Source organism: Uranotaenia lowii, chromosome 2 (genome assembly GCF_029784155.1).
Source record: "Uranotaenia lowii strain MFRU-FL chromosome 2, ASM2978415v1, whole genome shotgun sequence".
NCBI classification, from domain to species: Eukaryota; Metazoa; Arthropoda; class Insecta; order Diptera; family Culicidae; genus Uranotaenia; species Uranotaenia lowii.
The window spans coordinates 288,549,654-288,565,967 of NC_073692.1; the positions used below are offsets into that span (position 1 = coordinate 288,549,654).

A 16,314-nucleotide genomic window follows, 5' to 3' on the forward strand; every position below is an offset into this window, starting at 1 on the left:
TACAAAAAAATGAATATGAAAGCAAAATTGTCCGGTGCAAATCGCAACTCCGCAGACTTCCAATTTAGACTCCATGAGCTAGATGTAGAGGTGTGGATGAACTCGGTTTGCCGTGGTATAGGTGATCGAAAAAACGTAAACATTGTGTGTATTACAGTGATGACGTCATAACATCATCGGGGCTGCAGTGCGTAATACAGTTTACTAGAAAAGTTGTCAAATTAACATGATTAAAGTACTATAATACTGAAAATAGTGACCGCTCGTATAAAAGATGAAACATATATCCTTGTTGAGTGAATTTCCCATCTCAAAATGAGTATTGAATGGCTTTTTCAGTGTGATTCGGTTGGCGCGAACGGATGGCAAAGCTGAGAGAAAAAACGAAACATAAAGAATATTGCGATAATGGCCTAAGTTAGAAATACTTACCAGATTTTATAAGAACCCTCCTAGCGTTTTCCATATTAACATTGACAAACTCCGTCAATTCGAAATGCTGGGAGCACACGTATATGCCGGATCCATCCTTACGGCCACAGAACGCGAGCCATTTTTTGCGTACCGCGGGTTCCTTCGGTAGCTGATGAAAACTCACTGCTCTATTTTGCTTCTTAGCGTCGACCTGCGAAATTTTGCAAGATTTTATGCAGCACTTGGTCATTTTTTCATTAAACAAAAGTTATCTAAATCAAAAACTCTTCCGTAATTGCAACCCAAACAACTCTTATGACGTCATTGATGCGAATCAGACCGCATTGCATGCACACCAGTCTGAATATACTGATGTATTTGTGGCAGCATCAAAATATCTCCGCACCTTATGTAAAGCTCATGGATTTAGACTTATTTCGATCGTTCCACCATTCTTATACCTAATGCCTTGGAGATTTCTGGACCCAAGGTGGTAACATTTGTACCCATAAGGACATGAATCCTCTCAATGCACCGGAATATAAGTGCTGTCGAAAAATATTGGGTTATTTTGAGGAAAAAACTACGGAAATATATCGAGTAGTTGAAGAAAAAGTAGATTTCTGTACAGAAGAAGTAACAAATCTAATTTTGTACGAAATCTGATGATCAGTGTTAGGCTGAAATTGCGATTGTACGAATATCCCAGCTATCATGAAATCGTAATATAAATGATAACACAAGTCGTTTTAATTGATTTTAACTTTCTTTGCTACCGTATCAATGATTGTTCTGAGTGATTTTATATGATTCATTTACGGCACTCCATGCGCAAAACATTTCGAATCGAGCAAATGATAACTTTGTTCGTAAATATGGAGTCAGAAAGCCACACTCTTTCCGGTTAAAGAAAAAGGCGTGATGGGACTTCAACATCTCTTGCCTCTCAAACTTGTGGTAGGGTGCTGTCAAGCTGACTTGAAGGAATGGAGTTCGGTTCACAATTCATTTACTTCATATTGTTCATGATTGTATATTTTGCTTTTTGAAGGCGCCATGAAGTCGCAAATCTATTTTCACGATTATATCTCTGGTATAAGCGGTTTCTACGGTATAACAAGTTGAATGTTTGATGTGTAGTGTTTAATTTGAATGAATTAAATGTCCCCAAAGCTCACTTCATTGTCTGAAAATTCGAAAATCATCGGTCGACTAGTTTTTTTCCTACAGCGTTTTTTTCTGTGATGTAATTATTGTCGAGACAGGCTTTGTGAACTCATTCTCATCAATATTACTTAGAAAATTTGTTTTAATATTTTTTTTCAATTTGTGATTTACATATTAATTGTCGATTTGTTGATTAGAACTTAACATCAAATTGCCTTTCCTTTTTGCCTTTTTCAAAGAAATTTACCCCGTTGTGGTTTTTCTTCCTCGTTCTTAGTGTTGGTAAAAGGAAATTTTGTAACTTTCAAGCAAATTAAAACTTTTTACTTGTTATGTGACACATTATGGGCATATTAAATTGAACATACTTTGTTGGTTACCCTTTTTGAATGTTTTTTCATTTTTTTTTTTTTTTCGTTTCAGTCAGCCTCGCATCAGCGAATTGTTCGGTGATAAGCGCCATTCGCGACACCAGCCTCAACGTCTACCCGACCATATGCGATCTGGTCAAAGACGGTGGCCTGTTTGCGTACCAGGAAAGGTACATAAAATTTTGTGAAACTTCCCGGAAACGAACCCAGGTGTGTGCCGTCAACGGAATAACCTATCGTAGCGAGTGTGAAACGTGGGGCGACTATTCGACTACGGATTACAACGGCCCTTGCCAGGAAGTCGGTGTTATTGGGGAATCTTTGGAAGCTAAATGTTCCTCGATTAAATGTCCCAAACGGAAGGCAACTCAGTGTAATCTGGTGATTCCGCCTGGAGCATGTTGCCCGGTTTGTGGAACCGCCCTGAGGATTGTTTATTCTAGGAAGCAAATTGATCGAGCGTTGTACGCTCTGAAAGGCCGAGATACGGAGATATTAACGCTCAAATCTATTCTTCAATCGCTGGAACGGCTACTGCAAACGGTGGAATGTCGCATCAGTGGGCAGCTAACGTTTGAGAATGATATTTTTGTGATCGTTGAAAACTTGAGTAGGAATCCGAACCATTTGCAGGTGGAAATATGTGCACGGGAAGCCGAAAGACTGGCTACGCTAATAAGGACTCAAAATCATAGGATTACCAGTGAACTGAATCTGAGTGCTCTTACTGTGGCTAATTTAGTTAAAATAAATGCTCAAGGAAACTCCAGTGTAAAATCATCGGAGTGGAAAACTGTTGTAGGATTTGTTTGTTTTATCTTTCTTTCAATCAACCGAGTCTGAAGGCATTCGGTGAATTATGAATTAACCATTCAAAGAAGTTGGATTTAAAGTTGAACTGTTTTGTATACAATTTCATCAATCACAATTGGTTTTTAAAAGTTATTTTCTCCAGCTTCGATCAAATTAGCCAAATAATAATTGGATAAATATATCAAACCGTAGGGACCTTTTCGATGTTCTCTTGTAAAGGCCAGGTGTATTTGCAACAAAAGTTGATCGTCAAGATTAGTTGTTATTGTTATTCAACTTGTCAGCTAATCGGCAATTGCATCTGAGCGATGAAAAATAAATCTAAATCTGTGACAACAGTGCTGAAACATTTGGTTGAGAGTTTGAAAACCGGACAAGAAACAAAATACCAAACGAATACCAAAACCAGAACTTAAAAAAATGTAAATAAGCCAAATATTTATAAACGAGAAAAAAATACTCATACAAGATTATAACTATTAAAAGCCGATTTTAAACAGAAACAGGGATGTAGTAAATAAGTTTGGCTTGAGTTCCAATGAAAATACCGAGCGACTAGTGCCAATCCCACATATAAGAGACTGTGATATATGTCTAAAGCTGAATCGTTCAAAGCGCCAAAGTGTTTAAACGGATGCAATAAAAAGTCTAGTCGAAAATGTTTTATAGACACATAACACATAACAATTTATTTCGCCGGGTAAAAGATGACAACTACCAAACAACACTAATGTAACACGTAACTGTACCGAAACACATGTACACCAACTACTAAAGTCTTAAAACTCTCTGGTTCTACATGAGGACGTACGTGGCATCGGTGGTGACTCCACAATTGTTGTCCTTCGCCGCCATCAAGGCATACCCGTCGTTGCCCCAGTAGTTGGACCACGAGTTCTTGATCAAAAAGTATTCCTCGCCGTCCAACGTTCCGTATCCTACCGCTAGGACAGCGTGATCCAGTTCCTCAAGTTTGCTGTGGCATTCCGGCTCGTAGTAGACACCATTGGAGTAGAACGCGAACGACCTATGGCCAGCATCGATCGCAATCGACAGCGGACCGTGCTTGAACAGGGCCAGCTTCATGGCCTCCTTATCTCCGGAAGTGACATTCACCCAGCCAGTGATCGGAGCGTACATGGTCATGTTCTCCACGTGGCAGTATCCATCCTGTCCCAAATAGCCACCGTACTGGTCTTCCTGCGGGATACCTCCCATTTCCATGATCCATTGGTAGGCCCGGAAGTCTTCTCCTCCATCACAGCCGTTGTTGCCATAACCCCACGAACAATCGACCAGGGCTTGCTGAGAGAACCGCATCAATTTCTTGGTCTTCAGGAAATAAGCCGATTCAAGGTGACCAGTTGTTCCGAACGACCAGCAAGATCCGCAAACCGATTGATCCTTGACCGGGGTCACAGCTCCGCGAATACGCCAATCCAAGCTTTCCGGTAGGGCATCCTTGAAGTCTTCCGTTTTGTAGGGGAAGGGCTGTCCTCCGTTATAGATATTCGACGAACGGAATCCACGCAGTGCCTGGAGTTCTTCACTGCTGCGATCAGCCAGGTGGTTCACCGCAACGGTAAACTTCTTGCCAGCCCGATTGTGCGAATGGATAAAGCGCAAGTTCTGACGGAAAGATTCGCGACGCCGCTGGTGCTCCTCGTTGCTGCCGTAGGCTTTGCCGTGCTTGTTCTTGAAACGACCGAACTCATTGTCCAGATGTTCCTCCGACCGTGGATGGATGAATTCCTGCATCGGGTTGAAGGTGGCGTAGTGTCCCTTACCTGGTCCTGGGAAGCCAATGCACGGTTCAGCTGAAATTTAAAAAAAAATGAAACAAAGCAAAATTAATGATCAATCCGAATTTCAGCTTAGATCAGAAACTTACAGGTATCCACTTGGAAGACGGAAGCCGGAATCTCCTGGTGATCGTAGGTATCGTACTCCAGATAGTAATGATCGTAGTGAGATCCGAGCAGAATGTTGTATCCTCGCATTTCGAAGCGGACTGGAATTGGCAACCGGGAGGCCGGGTACTTCGGAGACTTCACATACCGAACCCACAGGGTGTAGGTGTTGTGCGTCTCGCCGATCTCTTCTTCGAAGACAAACCGATCGCATTTGAAGCCATTTCGGTGCTCGGTTCCTATTTGAAAAAAAAAAAATAATAAATTCACTTCGTTCGTGTTATACAATTTCTAAAAAATCTCACCATCCAACTTGAAGTCCTTAGTTTCCGGGAGAATGGACTGCATGGAGATGCGATTTTCCGAGGTTCCGTTCACCTGCAGGCAGGTTTCCTTGTTCTGGAACTCCTTCATGGTAACGGGGGCCACCTTGAGCGAGGTTCCATATTCACCATCCTTTGTTAGCTGGTACGTCTTAACCATACCACCGTAGTAATCGATACGAGATCGCTGATTTTCGCTATCGTACCACGCGTAAAATGGTTCATCGATCTCCACGTACGGAATGTGCAGGATGCCACTGATCGAGTAGACGCTCGGCCACTTCGGTGGATTGGTAGCCAGCGCTGGAAATAGAAATCAAACGTAGTGTAAGTATACGGTAATCAGCGTATTCAAGAATGCATTACAAAAAACTTTTAAAAATAAATAAACGGAGGATCATTGCATTGCACTTTATTGAAATTTTGACAGAAAATTATGTCTGAATACAACATAAACACTAAGATTGCAATTACTTCGCTCGGGACCATAATCTTCTAATTAACAGAAAAATAGCTAAAAATGACACTTGAATTGTAAAAACAAGAAATTTTCCTGAGGCACGGGGAGATTAATATTCGAAGTCAGTGGCACTACAGTTCTCCTGATATTCGAAGGAACTCTTTTTCGACTGCTCGGGAGCTCGAGAAAATATAGGACAACAATCGTCTGTACCACTGTTTTAAATGACAGGTGATCCCGTGTTTCTTTTTATTCTATACGTTTTTTTAAAGTCAAACGAACTTGACCGTGGGGGTCAAATCCAGCTAGAGTCATCATAAGAACTGTCCATTTCTACGAGGGGAGAAGTATGTAATAAGTAAGATTTTTAATATACTTTTATTGATGCTTATTTGTAAATTTTTTATCGCTTCCCCACATGTGGTCGAATTTAGTGGGGCTAATGAAGTCCCTTAACGCAAAGCTTCTGCTCCAAAGTACCGCCTGAATGTTCATCTAAAACAACATCAGCTGTAAATGAACAGACTTCCCGGACAATTATGCACTGTAATATTTAAAGAAAAGTAAACATAAATGTAAAAAAAAAACATTTGGATGTCCTCCTATTGAGAATAAGTAACCTGAATTGCATAGATAATTCAGGAAGAAACAGCCTAAAGCTCACAGAAAAATACAGGAAAAAATCCTGAAATTCATAGAGGAAACCCGTTTCGAACAAACAGGAGAATTTGACAGTGGTTTTCCAGAGCTGTTTTGCTGCCCTAAAATCGTCCTGTACTTTCAGATGTTGAAAATTCAGGACGAAATCGCCCCGACCACACGAGAAATGATTTAGTGTATACTTTATTCAGTGTATACTGAAATAAATCCGCTCGGGACGATAATCCTCTAAATAACAAGGAAACAGTTCGAAATGACACTTGAATTGTCGAAAACAAGAAGTTTTCATGGGGCAAAAGGAGATGGCTTTTCTAATCTCGTGGAACTCAATTTCTCCTGAAATTCGAACGAATTCTTTTTCGATTAGGTACTTGGTACTGCAATGGACCCCAAGACGCCTGATAATTGATATCTTTCTTAAGAGGTGCTTATTGTTTTGAAAAAATATTCAATCAACATAAAACAAGATTTTTTGGTTTTCAAGCGAAATATCCTGCCAGCAGGGGAAAAATTTGATCCGGAGGATTTATAGTTTGGTGCATGTGTAGTACCCAAGTAACCATAAGCACCAATATAACAGTTAATTTTGCCAGAACTGGCTCACAGTGCTAAGAGAGGGCAGAGAAGCTCTAAAGCTGTTACTGGATAGCATTTTGACAATTCGTTAGTGCATATGGTTTCTCGGGTAGATTGCCCCAAATTTGTATGGGAAATATAAAACCCGTGTAATGTTATGCGCCGCAGTCTAAAATTGATCTAGGCCTAGTACAAGATCCCATGCCAAATTTGGGTCAGATCGGATCCCGGGAAGGGGTCGCTTAACAAGCCTGAAGTTTGTATGGGATTTTAAGACATTTTGTTCGGGATGAACTTGAAAATCAAGTTTTTCATTTATAACTTTTGTCTCATTCGGTCGATTTTTATTGAATTTGGTTTTTCTTAGAGCTAAGCTATGACAAATATTGCATCCCAAGAATGCATTTCGATTAGAGTCAAGATAAAAAAGTTATAAGGCTAAGAAAATGGGCTAACTATTTTAAGGTTGATATTGAGACATCAAAATATTCGACCACCACGACCGGAACACTTAAATTAAAATGCATGCCATTTCGTCAAAAAATGACCGATTTCACTCATTTTTTATGCTCAAGATTGCAAAATCTTTAAATTTTTCTAGTATGTAGTTCGGAAAGTTGTTCAGACGGAACTGTACGGGAAAGATGGATTTCATTATTTCATTTTCATGTGTTCATCATATATTTTAGGGAAATTTTTCGCTGGAAAATTCACGGAAGCTTAGTTTCATGATTTTTAACTTTTGTTGAAGGAAATATTTATTGTTGAATAAAACTGTTCGAATTTTTTTACCAGATTACATAATCACAGGGGCTAAGGAAAAAAAATTGTTTTAAATTTGGGATTATTATTTTTTAAGATTTTTAAAAGCAAGCATCTAATCGGTATTTAACAGAAAATTTATTTTTGTTTACTAAGTCATCCAAAGAAAAACATAGATGTGAAGTCTGATTTAAATCCATCAATGTGTAATAAATTCACCAATCGTTTTATAGGAACAGTAGATGCACTGTACCAAGTTACCAAGTTAGTGATAAAAGCAACAAATGTACACCAAGGCCGGAACATATCAAACTCTTCTTTCGACAAACTCGCCCTTCCCCCCTTCGATTTGTCCGATAATTATTAATTAAAGAATCATTAAAGTTTGAGGTATTTTATTGAAAATTTTGATAAATTCTTCAAAAAAATTCAATCAAGTAAAAAATAGAAGATGTTCACCTGTTGAATTCAAGATTATATCAACTTTTCGGTCTCTAATAACTTGTTTTTACAATTTTTCGCAATGTGGATTGTATGCAAGTTTTTGTTTGCAAGATTTTGTTCAATTTCTTCCGATTTATTGAAAATTTTGATTATTTTATATTATCCCAAGTGCAAAAAAAAATGATTAAAAATTTGTTCCGGACTAATGAAAAAAAAAACCTATGTATTTACATGGTCGTCCACAATATTATTATTATAATCGATTTTGATTGAGATTTTTCGGTGATAATTAAGTCAAATCCAAACAACTTTTTTACGTTTCCGCTTACTATTTTGCTTCGGCCATCTTCAGAAAAACTGTATTTCATAAAAATTTTGAAAAACAGAATACACAGAATAAGAATGCAAGTTTGCTTTCCTAACGGCTGTCTAACGACTTCTAGTAGAAGCGGTTCAAAATCTGACTCAAAGTAAGTTAGACAGCCGTTAGGAAAGCACACGGCGAAACAATTGTAAGTGCTTCTAATGTAGATAAAAGTGACGGAAAATTGTGTAAAACTTGCATTTTATTTTTTTATATTATATTTTTTTTAATTTTTTTGAAATACAGTTTTTCTGAAGATGGCCGAAACAAAATAGTAAACCGAAACGTAAACAAGTTGTTTGGATTTGACTTCATTTTCACCGAAAAATATCAACCAAAATCGATAATAACAATGAGCGGTGATCGAAAATCGTCTCCATCATTAATGATATTATGCTTAAATTAACCATTTTTCCACTGTTCTCCATGAATCAAAAAGTTTTTTCAGCCTTTTTGTAGATAATTTTTGAGCGCTGCTATTATTAGCTGGAAAAATATGTATGTTTCTATTATTAAAAAAAAAAACAATTCCATAATAATCTTCTATTTCAAATACCATATTAAATTTTTTAATAATGGATAAATTTCACGAGTAAAAAGCATTCATCGATGGACTTGGTGGCGCTGCTATTTTTCCGAACACCATTGTAGATTTCAGATTTAGATAATTTTCTCAGATTGCAGATTTTTTTTATTATAAAAAATATAAAGCATTATTTAGTTTTAAGAAATTTGTTAAAATGTTAGTTAGTTTCAGATTGTCAATAGAATTATGAAAGTACGTAGAATAAGTTTTAATTTCACAACTTTGCATCAGACTTACAGTGAAGATTTTGAACTTGGAGTAGACTCAGAAAGAGTAAAAAAGCGTAATGAAATTCAAAATCATATTAAGAATACAAAATAAAATCCAAGTTTTAAAACTCTGAATTGAAATTTAATTTCAGATTGTTTTTTGAAGCAAGAATTCATTTTTTTTAAATTACTTTGAACAAGCTCTGCATTTGAAATTAAGATTAATAATTCATATTTTTTCAAAATAAAATCAGAGATTATTAATTTCAATTCCCACATAATTCAGAAAGTAGATTTAAAGATAAGTAACCAGAAATCAGATTTTGATTAGGAATTCAAGCCACAGTTTAGAATATGTTTGCCAGAATTTTTTCAGCGCGCATCCAGTTCGAACAAATCTGGGCGATATCTGGGTAAATTTGATCAAGACCCAGAAATAACTCGACTAAAATCAAGAAAAAAAATACTTGAAAAAAGAATTGATTTCATCAAAATTCAACAGCACATTTTTAATCGTATTTTAGGTTTTGAACCTTTCTTGATTATTTTTAGAAAACTTGCTCAGAAAATTTCGTTTTGGACGCATAAATAAAAAACTTGTAACACATTTTGTTTTTTTTTTGTTTGATTTGAAAAATGAAGTGAATAAATACGGGCAAAATTCAGGCTTCTTACAATGAAATCTGGGAAATATTGTATTAAATATCCGGGCAAACCCGGATAAAAACGACAAATCTGGCAACCTAAGTTTAGAATTTTATTTAAGAGCTCTATGCTCTAATTTTTGATAAATTCGAAGGTTTCATAAGGTTTAACCTGTCCAATCAAACCAGCTGTTTGCGAATTCTGGATTCTGATATGTAATGCGGATGTGTATTCCAGAAACCGAAATAATATGTTTTTTTCCTAGTAATAAATTTTATTGAGATAATTTATATATTCAGCAAATAAATTTCAAGTTTATCTAATTTTTTGATTCTTTCAAATCCAGATAAATTTTTCAGGTCTTCTGTTTTACAATCGATAAAAGTACATTTGAAATTTGTAATAGTATTACCTAATAAAGATTTTATTAATCATTTTTTCTTTTTATTATTGAATATCTTAGAGAAAAAAAAAAAACTACAGCATGATGATTTGGAAATTTTAAATTTAATCTGTATTAAAATTTGTATTTAGATTATATACATTTGAGAAATTGTTGATTTCATGAAATATTGTGATTAAAATTCGCCGGTTTTAAATTTTAAAACTAATTATGACAATAAAATTTTCAAACTAATTCACGAATATTATAGTTGGTATTCTTTTTAATGGAATAATGTTCAAAATTCTTTAATTTCTCTATTTAGTATTCAATTTTAATTTTCTTAAATCAAATCAAACATTCTAAGCTAAGTTCAAATGAAGAAATTTTTCATCTAAATGAATTTTTAGCACTTGAGATTTTCAATAAAAAAAAAGGTTGAAATAGATTTGTTAATATTGCTAGTTTTTTCATGTGTTTTCTTTTGTTATAACCTTTTTTGGCAATCGGGTCCGTTTTTTTAAGTTTGAAATTTTTAGACAGTTTGAGATATTCAAAAAATAAATGAATAACAAATTTTAATTTTGAATTATAGATTCTTGTTTCACTGAGATTGAACTGTGATTGCAATATTTATCTAAGTATCGTCAATGTAAAATTTTGTTGGATTGGATTCCTCGATTTAAAGCTTCCAGGGCTTATTGTCATATTCTGAAATGGCCGTAAAAAATTCCGCCCCCTTTCAATGAAGATTCAATAAAAGCAAGCGATATATTCTTGTCGACACTTAAAATTAAAAATTTTCAATCAAATTTTTAAGATTGCGTATTGCTATTCAAGAGTGACAATCTTGGCTCAGAACCGATACCAAAACCTTCAAAATTCGGCTACAGTTTTCGGCTACAGTTTTTCAAAATTTTCTCACACGTTGATAAAAATTAAGTTATGAATATTTTATTCATATTTTTGATTCAGTATCCCGTTAATGATTTTCGATTTTTTATACTAATCATTATAAAAAAATAGAAATAAAAATTCTACATAAAATTTGATTTAGCTTTTCACAAAATTTGATTCATGATTTCCGAAATGCAGCAACAATCCTGAATTTTTGTTTCATTATCAAATCCCAAGTTCTTCAACTTTATTCTTATGCAGAATTCCAACATAATAAATTTTCGAAACGGCGATCAAGAAATTAAGATTCATCATTTGAAATTTATATTTGAATTCAATACAGATTGAAAACCAAAACATCAAAATTTGATTGATGGATTCTGAAACAAAATTACCTTAAGTCATATTTGCAATTCTGGTCTGGAAGTTAGGTTCAGAAATCGTATTGAGATTTGGAAACAGATTCTACATTCAAATTTTGAATTCATGTTCAGAATTCAGATTCACAATTAATATTCAAAATATTTCAAGTTTTGTTTTATTAAAAAGCCTGATTTTCATTATAAAATAAAATCATTTACAGAATTTTAACTATTGAATTAATTTCTTATGGAATTTATTTGCTTATTAAGAAACATGACATTTTTACGTAAAAGAACTGCAGGGAATTTCATATTTTCTCGGCATATTGTTTAACGTTGATAATTCGAATAAAACCTTTAATTTCGATCGATTACAAGATATTTGATTTTTTTTCTAACTATCGGACATTTCATTTATTCTATTCGAAGGCCTTTGAATTTGCTCAACCGTTTGGTAAATTTTGCTTATTCGATTTGAGCATGAGTTCGTTTTAAATTGATGGCTTTCTGAAATCTACCTTTAGCTACATCTTCCAGACTCTTCAGAAAATGCGAAGATTTTAAACATGGATTCAAGTAATCTTCCAATTTTGTTACTTAAGAGTTTATTATGAAAAATCAGCGTCCCATTTTAAAGATTTTAGAACGTATTTTCAAAAGTTAAGATTTAATACGGAGATCTGCTGATGTTAAAGAATTTAAAAATAAATAACCAAATAGTAAAAAATACTTTTTTTAATTTTTTTATCATGAAGTGTTTCAGTAGAAATATCATTGAAAAAATCAGTGACTAAACCCTTTCCCCATAAGGCGGCTCTATCTACGTATTCTGATAAAAGGTTATGGTAGTTTCAACTGGTATAAAAAATTCAAAATGGTTGTTAAGAATCCATTTATTTATTTTCAGTATTGAGTCTGAAAATAGAAATTAGTGTTAAATATGAAAAGTTGTAGATATGGAAATTCTATGTATAAATAACTAGATTTAAAATTCAGTTATTTCGTTTCCAAAATCAAAAATAACAAAAAAAAAATTTCAAAGCATATTCTTAACTTGTCTCATTTAATAGGTATTATCAATTAAATATTTTTATTTTGAACAATGCAAATAAAAAAGGGCTAGTTCAAAATTTGAAAAACAAATGAACGGCTTGATTTAAGTCTAATTGATGCAATTTTTTAAAGATTTGAGGAAAAATCTTTCTTTATTTAGCCTGCAGCTCTTCAAGCAAGCAATGTCTGAGTCTGCCTTGCTTATAAGAGCGAAGGAAGCATGCTAAAGGGGAAAACTTGAGCTGCATAAAGTTTCAAATAACAGTTATTAACAATGCAGAATCGAAGCATCATCGAGTCCATCGAAATTATTCCATCTACGGAAAACATTCTTGTAACTTAACCGGCTTCGCGATGCGGCGTCAACATGATAAAGGTCTGGTATATTTTTATTTGTAAGAGTAATTGACCCTATCGCCATTTTTCTTCAGTTAACAAATGTGATCTTTTGTGCTCATCTGAGCAAGTCATTCTATTGTTAGGGATCCATTTTGATAACCACTCGATTGTTCTGAAATTTTGTCACATGTCTCTAATCAGAACAAAACCCAACCGAAATGGGCTATTTTTGAAATTTTCTTTCTGCGTTTTGCACTTTTTAGTTCAAAATCGGGCAATATCCGACCTTTTACCCTAGAGTAGTTTGCATTCAATCGAGATTCAGCTTTCATTTGTGCGCCGGGGTCGAGCGAAAGGCCAGCACTAAATAGATTATGTCGTTGTTGTGTATTCGTTTTCAGAATAGAATGGAACGAAACACTCATATTGGTCTTTCTGGCTTGAAATAATTTTTTTTGAAAAACAAATATTTTGGTAAACTTTCACGTGTTTCACGAAACGATAACAAATCTTATAGAATTTTATGGGTTAAACTTTTGCAGATTTAAAAAAAATCACAAATGACTTTAAAAGTTCGTTGAACGCTTATCAAAGATGAAAGCTGAATAGCTGTTAAGAATTTTACTATCCATGGATTACACTTTATAATGTTTCAGTCAGTTAATAAGGATTACTCACCTGCCACCGCAAGGCAGCTAACCAGTACAAACAACGGCCGCATTTTCACTTCACTTGCCTAAAAACACACTTGAGGCTAGGCTTCTTATATTTTTAACATTGAAATAAAATGTTAAACTAAAAACAAATTAATCTAAGATCTTTAAAACAGACTGAAGCGCACTGGATACTTTCCACGTCCTCACGGTAGAATGTTCCGGACTGAAGTGAAGCTCTGAGTTTGCCGGCGAACGCGAAGAAAGGATCACGATGGAATTGAGGTGTTCCTGTTTTTTCCCTCTACCCTTAGTCTCAATTCACCATGAGTGACTTGGCCATTTGTTGGAATTTTATTTACTCGTCGTCGGGAGCGTGAGAAAAAAAATCACAAAGAAAAGCGTTTTAAGTAGGAGAGATTGAAATGAAGGTGACAAAAAATGAAGCGTTTCTTTTTTCTTCTGTTTTTTGGAAAACGTGAGTGATCATTCGTTAGAGAACAATTCGCTTTAGAATGTGGAAAATAGATCAAATCTGGTTAGATATGCAGAACGCGTAGATACAAGTCAGATCATTATGATGTTTAGTCTAGTGGTAAACTCGAAGGTCGGAAATTTATAGCTAAAGAATGATTTCGAGATCAAATCTCCATTTGATATTAATTTTTTTGCTATCACAAAACTTACGATATAATCAATATTAACCATTTTTTATTTAATGTTAACTGATTCAAGATTAGCAGTAAAGATGCTTTGAGAGTATAGAGGATATTTATTCACCCCTAATTTTTTATTTAATTTAACGTTATTAATAATAGGTATGTTGGATTATCAATGATTTCATTACTTTAGAAAAAGAAGATTATATTGGCACAAAATTTACGTTTGGTGTAATAATCCTAAGTCATGCGATTATCTTTAGAACTAACAAAGAAAACAAAATCTATATCAGTGCCAGAGCTCTAATTAAGAATTTTCAATAGAAGAGAATCCAACAATATACGAGATATTCCATATGAAGATATGGAGCGGATTATTACATCTAGAAGAATAATTCAGAAGTTTTATGAAACACTTTACTACAAAGTATTGCGAGACTCGAACGGGAAATTAAGTCCAACCCAAGGCAATTTTGGAATTTGTCAACTCGAAAAAGAAGAATAAAAGAAAATTAACGAACGTGAAGTATCAAAACAATATGTCGACGGACTCACAAAGTACAGCGCAGCTTTTTGCTGAGTTTTTCAAAACGAACTATCAAACAACGGAAGCTTCCGGTCGAATAATGATGCCCATCGATCCTGTCATACACGATAGGGGAGAATGAGGATACTTGATCCCTGGGGATACTTGATTCCTTAGCTATATCTCGAAACTGGAATGTCTTACAATGATCAAATGTTCTAGAAAAATGTGCCGAAATGAGCAAAATAACAATGCTTGTAGTTAAATTTTTTTTAACAAAATAATTGTTTGAGTAATTGAACTTTGTTTGAAAAATTTCACAAAATGTAACTTGAAGATCTTTTTTCATCACTTTAAAATGTTCCTTACATGGGAAAATTATGAAAAAAATATTTGTTCCAATGCATCAATCGTTCGAGCGTAAAATGAACTTCATAATGCCATATTTTCGAAGCAATGGAAAACTCTCAACTTTTTTCAGAAAAAGTTTTCTAAAATGTTGATTATGGATACAATTGATCCCCTAGAGTTGGGTACAATTGATCCCCCTTCCAAACGGCATATTCTTCTTCTGTCTTGATCTTTATGATAGCTGATTACGAAATTACTAATATTTATCCAAAAACTAATATTTATCAAACAATTGTCTGAAGAAAAGAGCAAAAATAATTAATTTTCTCTTAATTATAAAAAATAGCGCCTTTGAGTATGCAATGTTTTTAGCGTTGAGACAAAGTTATGGAATTTTCTTCTTATGTCTGCTATAAATTGTGAAATGAGAACAAACATGACCAAAATAGTCAATTAACATTCTATCTTGGGGTTTTTTTTTGATTTTTATACAAGGATTAGGGCTTCCTGAATAAAAGATCAAGTCTCCTTCAATAGGGGAACAAGTCTCACCTAACTTCAGAAAAATCGCAATTTTTTAACTCCCACGAAAATGCTTCTAGTTCATCAACGGGTACAAGTATCGTTCTAATTTTTGGAGCAAAGAAACTTGAAGTTACAAGCTGTCAGAAAATGTCAAAGACGGCGAGTTGCTAATTTTTTCCAAAAAGGTATGGTGAAAATAAGAAAAGGGGATCAAGTATCCCCACTCTCCCCTATCTATTTGAACTTAGAGGAAATAGAGGCAGGTTTGAAAAGGCTAGATGCAGGTAAATCATCTGGTCCTGACGGAATACTAAACAGATTTTTAAAGGCTTTCTGCAATGAGTTGGCACGTCCTTTGGCTCTTCTGTTCAATTCATCGTTACAATCGGGATTATGCCCGTTTGTTTGGAAATTGTCGCGAGTTACTCCCATCCACAAAATGGGATCCAGAAATATTGCTGAAAATTACAGGGGTGTAGCAATATTATCTGCTTTGCCAAAATTTTTTAAGAAGTTGGTTTATCCCCAAGCAACCAAAAGTCACATAATTACTTGAATGAATGCATTGAAAGTTACATATTGGCTGACAAAAAGAATCAACTGCCCAATTCCCTTTAGTGAACTTTATGTAGGGGAGAGTGGGGATACTTGATCCCCTTTTCTTGTTTTCACCATATCTTTTTGGAAAAAATTAGCAACTCGCCGTCTTTGACATTTTCTGACAGCTTGTAACTTCAAGTATTTATGCTCCAAAAATTAGAACGATAATTGAACCCGTTGATAAACTAGAAGCATTTTCGTGGGGGTAAAAAAATTGCGATTTTTCTGAAGTTAGGGGAGACTTGATCCCCTATTGAAGGAGA

At 34.6% G+C, this 16,314-nt stretch overlaps 2 protein-coding genes across 2 annotated transcripts in view; one reads left to right on the plus strand and one right to left on the minus strand.

Annotated features, from left to right (window-relative positions):
- The window catches only part of LOC129745262 (reversion-inducing cysteine-rich protein with Kazal motifs), a 71,521-nt gene extending 68,067 nt beyond the window's left edge, over positions 1–3,454 (plus strand). Inside the window, exon 7 of the mRNA XM_055738221.1 lies at positions 2,005–3,454. Coding sequence (XP_055594196.1) covers positions 2,005–2,795 — 791 coding nt within the window. The 3' untranslated portion in view covers positions 2,796–3,454. The remainder of the gene's footprint in view (positions 1–2,004) is intronic.
- LOC129745263 (digestive cysteine proteinase 1) lies at positions 3,427–13,637 on the minus strand. Its single transcript, XM_055738223.1, has 4 exons — positions 13,416–13,637; positions 4,981–5,301; positions 4,657–4,914; positions 3,427–4,582 (listed from the first exon to the last, which is right to left on the minus strand). The coding sequence occupies exons 1-4, from the start codon at positions 13,456–13,458 to the stop codon at positions 3,561–3,563; spliced, it is 1,644 nt and encodes a 547-aa protein (XP_055594198.1). The 5' UTR covers positions 13,459–13,637; the 3' UTR covers positions 3,427–3,560.
- Between the last annotated feature and the right edge of the window lie 2,677 nt (positions 13,638–16,314).